Below are 9,380 nucleotides of genomic sequence, written 5' to 3'. Positions count from 1 at the left end.
AATGAGAAAGGAATCAAAAGACAAGTGTTAGCTCTTGGTACACCTCAGCAGAACAATATAGCAGAAAGAAGGAACAGATAAATCATGGATTGTGCAAGGACCCTGATGATAAAAAAGGGTGTTGTAATCAAATACTGGAAGAAATCAATTAGTACAACAATTCATACCTAATAGAGTATAGTTAAGGAAATACTCAAATCAGACACATTGTGAACTATATAATGGCCAAAAATCTAATGTAAGTTACTTTAAGGTATTTAGTAGCAAATGCTATATCTTGAGGGAGACTAGGAAAGGTAAATTTGATGTCAAAAATGATGAAGGTAATTCCTAGGATACTCCAATAGGAGTAAAACATACAAATGTTTGAATCTAACTACCCGTAAGATTATAGAAAGTGCACATGGGAAGATTGATGAGCTTGTAGAAAAGAGTGAAGAAGAGAGCAACAAAGAACCTGAAGACTACATAAAGTTTATCTACTTTGAACCTAATACATTGCCTAATCCAATTAGAAGTCAACAAACTTCACCTCCCGAGTCTCCAAAATCTCCAAAAGCACTCGAGTTGTAGCCAATGCAACCTGAGTCATAGTCTGAAGGATCTGAGTAGTAGTCAGAAGCTATTGAGTTACAACCAATGTAACTCAAGTCTGAGTCTGAAGGACCTAATTCATAGACAATGGGACCTGAGCATGATGCAGAAGATCATGGCAAGGCAAGTGGAACAAGCTCTAAATCCCAAAGTATCTATACTTGCAAGATATGTCAGAAGTTACCATGCACCTAAGAAAATCATTGGAGACAAGTCAAATGGTACAATGACAAGGAATAAATTGAAAGGTACATGTTTGCTTACTGAATTTGAACCTCGAACGATTAAAGATGCTTTGGATAATAAAAGTTGGATTGAAGCAATGAATGAAGAGATATAATAGATAGAAAGGAATAAGACCTGGACTTCTGTTCCTAGACCCAAGGATAAGAATGTAATTGGCAAGTGGGTGTTTAGAAATAAGTTGAATGAAGATGAAGAAGTTTCAAGAAACAAAGCAAGGTTAGTATGCAAAGTTTATTGTCAAGAGGAAGGTTTTGATTATGGTGAAAATTTTGCTCATGTTGCAAGATTAGAAGGTGTTAGGACTTTACTTGCTTATGCTGCACATAAAAGATTTAAAGTATATTAGATGGATCTAAAATTTGCATTCTTGAATGGAATTCTAGAAGAGGAAGTCTACATAGAGCAACCTGAAGGTTTTGTAAATCCTAGCAAAAAGGATATGGTTTGTAAACTACACAAAGTATTGTATGGTCTCAACAAGCTCCTAGAGCTTGGTATGAAAGACTTCATAATTATTTACTAAAGATTGGTTTCCAAAGGATAAATGATAACAACCTATACATCAAAGAAAGACCAGATAAGAAGATTGTGTTGGCAGAAATCTTTGTAGATAATACATTGTGTACTAGAAATGATGATTTGTGCAAATATTTTTTAGAGGAAATGAGTAAGAAATTTGATATTCCAATACATTTGGAGAAATCAAATTCTTTGTAGGCTTGTAGATTCAATAGAAGAAAGATGGTATCTACATTACTCAATCTAAATATATCAAGGAGATACTGAAGAAGTTTGGAATGGAGGATTCAAGAGCATTTGGAACACCTATGTCTACTAGACATAAGCTTTCCAAAAATGATGGTTCCAAGGAGATAGATCATACCACATATAGATCAATGATTGTAAAGTTGTAGTATGTAGTACATGCTAGGCTTGATATTGCTCTTGCAGTTGGTATGGTGGCAAGATTTTCAGCTAATCCTAAAGAAAATTATATAATGACAATAAAGAGAATCATGAGGTATCTGAAAGGTATTGAAAAGTATGGATTATGGTACAAGAAAGGAGACAATTTAGATTTGAAAGCCTTCACTAATGTAGATTGGGCAGGAAATGTTGATGACAGGAAGAGCACCAGTGGTGAAGCATTATTTTTTAGTAAGAGACTAGTGTCTTGGACAAGTAAGAAGCATAATTGCATCTCTTAGTCTACAACAGAGGCAGAATATGTTGCAACAACAATTAGTTGTTCCAATATTGTTTTCTTCAAGCAATTGTTGGCAGGTATGAAGATAGAAATAAAGGATCTAATGCTTATCTTTTATGATAACACCAGTGTAATTAATATATCAAAGAATCATGTGATGCATGCCAAAACCAAGCACATTGCAATGAAATACCATTTTATGAGAGAATTGGTGCAAGACAAAGAGGTAAGATTGAAATATGTGAATACTAAAGAACAAATTGCAGACATATTCACAAAGCCATTACCTAAGAATGCATTTTTGTATCTAAGAAGTAAGCTATGGGTTATTCCCCTATTTGAAGCCCACTAAATGAAGTTTAGTGATGCATCAACCAGAGCATGTTGAAGATCAGTCAAGTTGATGTAGTAATGACAGGACCTATTGCATATGAATTAGTACATCAGGTACATTGATTTTAATTGTATATTGTCTTTGGCATAAGATGTCAAAGAGGGAGAGAATACTGTCATATCACATAATATTTTTTTTGAAGATGTCAAAAAAGGAGAACTTAGTCTGATATCAAAGAGGGAGATTTTTCTATCAGAAGAAGATGTTGAAGACATAGTAATCAAGGAGAGTTTGTTGATAGAGGGAGAAACTAAAACCAGAAGGAGAGATTGATGTTAGAGGGAGTTCACACTGATAGAGGGAGTTCTCATGGATGAGAATTAGAATGAAACTAAGGATATTTTCCTTACTTTTATTTTTCTCTAAAATTTCATTGTCTTATGACATGTTATGTTGCCATCAATGCCAAAGAGGGAGACTATTCAAAATAATTGATCAATTGTATATTCTCTTTGATGTTACACAAAATGTCATATCTTTACCAGTCAGTGTGTGTCGAGCTCACTCAAGTGATGAAGACAGTTTTTGTGTCTGTTGAGCATTCCGGTGTTTACCAAGTTCAGAAGTCAGTGTCTATTGAGTTCACTCAGGCACCACAGAAAGGTTTGCAGAAGTTTAATGTTAACTAAGCTCACTCAGTTAGCAAAGGAAAGTTTCCATGGAACCAATGTTAACCGAGCTCACTCGGTTACCAAAGAAAGTTTGCAAAGTTGTAGTGTTAACCGAGTTCACTTGGTTAACACAGGAAAATCATTTCAAAGTTAGTGTCTACTGAGCTGGGTCGACTAATGAAGGATTTTCTTGTTTTGGCATATTGAGTTTAATGAATTTGTTTGATGGTTCAAGCCGACTGAGGAGATGAAGAATTATTATTTTAAGTTGCATTCAAGCTGACTTGGAAATGTTTACGATATAAGTATAAGGTCAAGTTGAGGATTGAAAGTGAGCGAGAATGTGTGGAAGATAAGAAGATGTTTAGAGGAAGAGAATTGGAAGGACAAAATATCCTTGTTGGGCAGCATAGATTAATCTGATCAGGAAGGATCAAGTATTCGAGCCAAAATTGAGATATGAAATCAGCAATACAAGTGCATCATCAATTAGGTCATATCATTGTTACTTTCTAACCATTGTAGCAGTGTATCAAATCTCTTAACAGAGTTAGCCTAACAACTATTTATAAATCCTTTAACAAGGTGACATTTCTAGATTGAAGTATCTAAAGACCTCTAACAAGGCCACTCCTAACAGGGTGATTAAATCCTCTAACTCGGTCACACATAACAATGTGTTTTGTAACCTTTAACAGGGTTGATTCCTAACAAGGCTTACTTCATAAGAGTGAAAAATAATAACTAGTTGCAATTAGTGATTTTTTCGAAATTATGTTTCCACATTAAATCTTGGTGTCACTTGTGTTAATGCTATTTCTTTTATGTGTATGCAATTAAGTTAATTAAGGTTAATCACACTTAATATCTTAAGATCTGCATGCTCAACATTTGCCGAGTAATAGTAAGTTGTTATTATAGTGCTTGCTGAGTTACAACATATTGTTAGTGTTAATCAAGTGCCTGTGTGTTAATTGAGTGACAACAATTTCAACATAGTTTATGTTTTGTACTAACATCTAAGAGATTTGAGATTTATTTTTGTAGTAACTGATTCACCTCTCCCCTCTTAGTTACTCCTCTTATATTTCCAACATCTTCGTCTCTTAGATTGACAAGTCTTATAAACATCATTAAAATATCTTGATTCATTTATTTTATTTAAAAAATAAACCAATTTTTCTATTAAATAACTTTCAACAACTCCTAGATAGACCTATTGAAAAACCCAAATAAAACCACCCTTGACAACAATGCTAGTAATGTCTATACAAACAATTAAATATACCTAAATAAGACAATTTGTTTCATTTAATAATTAAATAAAAAATTAAAATACAACTATAGTATATTTTAAATTAATTAATGAAATACATAAATTTATATTTTCAAGCCATTTCAAGATATGCTTGATAGTTTTTTTCACCCCTATTAAATTTTATCTCTTCTATTGCCAGTTGTCGTTAAATTTATCCTATTTGGTTACAAGCATAAAAATGGAAAATAAGAATGCATATTAGAAATTGGAATGACTATTTCAAGTACGCTTATTTTTTGGAATGGGTATAAGCACATTTTAGAAGAAAAAAGGAAAAATGTATTCCTTTTCCCTATTCCAATTGACAAACCGAAAGAAAAATAGAAAACGTATTCCAAATTTTGTATTCCTATTCCAGGAACAAAATGGGCCCGCTCGGTGTTCGCCATATTCCAAAAGAAAACACAATATTTGCAGGACTACGCTTTTGAAATAAAAATGACAGCATAAATATGAAGATCTGAGTTGTTGTAGACTCTGAAATGTAAGATTTCGACGAGATCGAGACAGACAATAGACAGATGTCGTGTAAATATCAATATACAGAAATCTCCATGGTAATATTATGAAATGTTGGAGCTGATATTCAGCTAAAAATGGCAGAAAAATCATGTAAAACCTTCGTTAGAGGCCTACAAACCCTATGGATGCACACCAATATCACAAACAAGTACACCCATCACCTTCTTCAATCCGGAAATAATCATCCATTCCATTTACACTCACGTTTATATGGAAATCTGGTGCCAAATTATACTAAACCCTTAATTCGAAGAACCGTGGAGGTTCATTTTCCATCATCCTCCCTGCAAAAAATATTCCCTCAAAATAATCGTAGGCTGTTGTCTACAGAGGCCTTGACAGAGAAATGGAAATCTGCGGCGATGAACATGAAGCAGGCATTGAAAAAGAACACATCAGCAGCGAATTCTAACATTGGCACTGTTGCTCAGAAGGTTCGGGTTCCGAAGGGACTGTTTGTTAAGCCACTTAATGCTATTAAGGCCAGTTTCAATAGTTACAGAGAAGCTGTCGGACTTCAGGTGGAGGCATTCTTTAAGAGGAATTACTGGGTGCTAGTAGGGGCCGTGGGAGTTGTTTTATGTTTTATTCTGTGGAGACTAATGTTTGGAGTCGCAAGCACTTTTGTGGAACTGTCTGAGGGAATGGCAAAGTATGGATTCCTTGCCCTGGCAACTGCAATGGTGGCCTTTGGGGTAAGTGTTTCACATTTCTGCCCTTGGTTTGACTGAGATTTTATGCTTTATTATACTTAATAATATGAATATGTTTTAATTAAAAAGGTCATTAATAATTTAATTACATCGAAAACAGCCCAAAGGTGTTACACATGGGTTTAAGAAGGCAAAAATGGAAATTGTTAACTGGGACATCAATATTGCCTGAAATCAATGTTAAGACAAAGACCGAGAAGCATAAAATTTGCAATCCATGGAACAGTCCTCTACTATCCACAAGAGATAGCAAGAGTTCGATTTGTTCGACCTACATTGTGTGCTTGTTGCGTGGTAGGGAGTTCTAAAATCATATTGATGATGATTTGGAAAGTTTTTTGGCTGCAAGACAGGATTTGTCAGTGCAAAGTGTTGATGTCTACATTTATTTTGCAACCTGCACCATTTCGGGCAACAAGCATGGAAGGTTTATATAGATATGCGATTGATCTGTAAGAAAGTCTTCAAGATTAAGAGGTCAGCTCCTTATACGTTCCAGCCTAAGCCTAATTTTGTCAAAGCGAAAATGCAGAGAGGAAATGACTGAAAATCAAATGAGGCAATATGCTAGAACAAATGTTTCTTTGTTAATCTCTCATGGTGCTTTTAACATACCAAATAATAGCATACATAAACTAAATTAGAGCATGATCATGAAAATGTAAAAGACAACTTATGCATAGACAACTTTCAGAATTAGGATAACGAGAATTCAGAGTTTGTGTATTGAAATATATCAAAATATTTGTGTTGATACATATGATGGAAAACCGATCAATTTTTGGACACAGAAATAGAAATTCAGCTGAATCTTAAAAACAAGGAAACTGAGAAATAAAATTGTACACAGCTTGTTGAGCTTGAGTTTATAAAAGCAAATTTTACGAGAAATCATCACAACGCTCTTAATATATAGAAAACAAACTCTTAACAACTGATAGAATTTTTTCCAAGAACATCCCAGGCACCGATCCCAGGCTGCGGAAGGATTTCCTTTGAATGTTGCAGGGCAAAGTGAGGGAGAAGGCATGAATTCCCAACTGATTTGTTCACTCTACAAAATTATATGGTAAGGATGATATAGGAAGGTTCGACACTTCCAACTGGGAACATGAACTGTTTTGTTTCTTGATTTTTCTTGAAACTAAAATGCAATAAGACCAACAGCAAGTTAAGATTCTGATCATACTTTTCAAAACCTTAAATTGCTGATGTCAATCTACAATAGCATTAAACAATCTGAAACCTTGCTTTTTCTGTAATAAAACCCTAGAATGTTCAATGAAGCCAATTTTGACTAAGGACAGCCAAATATTATTTAATTGAATAGTACAGCCACTGAAAATTTGTTACAACAATGAATGAGAAAACTAGAAAGTATAAATCCGAATTTATAAAATATTTAGCACCTTACAGAATGCTGTACCCTGCCGGAAATCTGTATGTCAGGTTTAGATCAGACCCTGCGAGGCATCGCTTGCAGACTCGGACACAGGAAGTACTTAGCAAGGCCAATTTTTTTGACTTAGCAACTAAAAGAACAGTAATATATCTTTAAAAGTATCTCTTTTTTTGGCAAAATCCACTTTCAAAATCTAGGAAATGAGTTTAGAGACCATGAGGAAGCGTTTTATATTGATTGCATATGGGTTAAAATATCTTCCCAATCTTCTATCAGAATCATGCTTGCTGCTGTCTGTGTTTCAGGAAGGGGCAATTGCAGATTTTTTTTAGGTGGGTAATGGGCCATAACCGAATTTTTTAATTAAAATTTAAGAAAATATACCTTTCCGTTCAATGCGGGCACCAGTAGAAAAGACTGGAGAAAAAAACCTCCGGTCTTGCCTGGGACTTTTCAGTCCAGAAAGAAAACTAAAATCAAGAAACAAATCCTGCTTTAATTTGCGGATACAAGGTGAGGACAAAGGTCCTTCCAATCAATATCCAGAATTTCTTTACTTCCCTACTATTACTAAATATCTTAGCCATTCACAAAGAGACTAGATTTTAAAAGAAATATCTCATTTCAAATTCTGGACAGTGTTGGCTGCAAACACAGGGTTTATTAGATGATTTTTTTTATAAACGCATCCAAACACATGTTTTAAACTTGTCTGATACATTTCAATTTTCAACCCACATTTAACACATATTTTTTGTTGTTGGTGCGTTTTTACCCTATTAACAAGTTTTATCTGTACTGTGATTTGTTTCCACCGGCTCAGCTAAAACCCTGTGAGTTTTTAGCAAAATACTGGTAAGTTTTCAGGCGAAAATTGGCATAAAAAGTCACAAGTTAAACCTGTGAGTACTCAGAATCTCGTAGGACTTTCTATCTATGCTGGAATGTTTGTAAACAGCAATTAGAGGTTGGTCACTAAGGTATCAATGGTGCAGCTGCCTGCTTAGAGGTGTATGGTTGGCCATACAGTACTGGGAAAAAGCAGTAATCAGCTGGAAGAGATGAACATCTGCTGAAAACAGGGCTGCAACACCAGTACATTATCCAAGGCGTTCTGTCAATGGCGGTGTTAGGCTGGAACATCAATTTATTGTCAACTTTTTTCCTCCGAAGGACAGGATAAAAACATACAAATTTGCCGATGACAAGTTTGCAATATCAACCAATGTTGCTATGTTTGCCATCTAAATGATGTTGATTTTAATTACATGGCTGCATGTGTGGACTTGAGCAAAGAATAGGCTGGGAAACACATACTAAATGCCCAAATCTGATTGATATCCTTCTTGAAATGATGGAGCTTCACTGCTAATAGTCTGTTAACTAAATAAGGTAAATAGCAGCTGGTGTGACTGATCTAATACTTAGAATGACTGAATTTCTCTCTCCAAACATGGTGCTCAGCTAGGATTGACTAAAATAACTCAGATCCAACTCTATAAGATGCTAAAAAATTCACAAAAAAGACCAAAATCAATACTGGAATCTTCAAATATTACATGGCAACAAAATATTGGAAATTTTATTGCATACCTATTGCTGGAATCTTGGTTAAAACCTTCAGTATCAGCAACAATGCTATAGCAGCAGCATAGTGCCACCTAGAAGTACTGTAGCAAACTGAAGATGTCTTCAATTCCTCAACAAATCAGCATAATCATGATTCTTGGATAGAATCAGCCAAGATTGGAAATAGGGGTTTTCATTTCTGATACCAAGATTGGAAATCCTGGAGGGTCAAAGCAAGGTTTCGATCCTGTAGATCCCATACAAAGCAAGGTCTGTGTTATTGTCTCTAATCCTGTAGATCTGTCAATATTTATTGATGTGATCATTAGTTTGCTTTGGAATTGGATGCATCAACTTTTGTAGCATGTACTTAATGGTGATGTATAAATTGCCTTCAATGATGCACATTGAGCTAGAACCATCAAATGACAATTAAGACAAGTTCAAATTTGAAACCTCAGACATTGGCGTGAGTTTCAAAAGTTCGTTACAAAGTCCAAAAAAGTTCCTTTTATAAAAGGTTTATTCCAATTTTAGGTTTTTAAGATAAAAGCTTGGATGTGGTTCAGATGATACTCATGAAATATGAATGCAACATGTAAAATGTTCGGAAGACCATCCAATGATAATCAACGATATTTTAAATTTTTTCCTATATAAACTGCTGAATGTTGACTGTGTCTATGATGACAATTTTGATTGGAAGGAAACAAAGAAATGCAATTGCAACAAGGTGTGGTGTCCCAATTGTTCACGTTGCATCCCAGAAATTGAAGATAAATGGCATAAACAAAATAATGAACA

General features: G+C 34.7%; 1 protein-coding gene across 1 annotated transcript in view; it reads left to right on the top strand.

Moving 5' to 3' along the window:
• The first annotated feature begins 4,715 nt into the window (after positions 1-4,715).
• The window catches only part of LOC149556590 (uncharacterized), a 30,404-nt gene continuing 25,739 nt past the window's right edge, over positions 4,716-9,380 (top strand). The window contains exon 1 of the mRNA XM_089830988.1: positions 4,716-5,587. Within this exon, the coding sequence (XP_089687114.1) occupies positions 4,967-5,587 (621 nt within the window). The 5' untranslated portion in view covers positions 4,716-4,966. The remainder of the gene's footprint in view (positions 5,588-9,380) is intronic.

This window comes from Cupressus sempervirens, chromosome 5, assembly GCF_028749045.1.
Source record: "Cupressus sempervirens isolate cs-2001-9-10 chromosome 5, ASM2874904v1, whole genome shotgun sequence".
Classification (NCBI taxonomy): Eukaryota; Viridiplantae; Streptophyta; class Pinopsida; order Cupressales; family Cupressaceae; genus Cupressus; species Cupressus sempervirens.
Note: the sequence above shows the minus strand (reverse complement) of the source record. Positions and strands in the feature narration are given on the sequence as shown.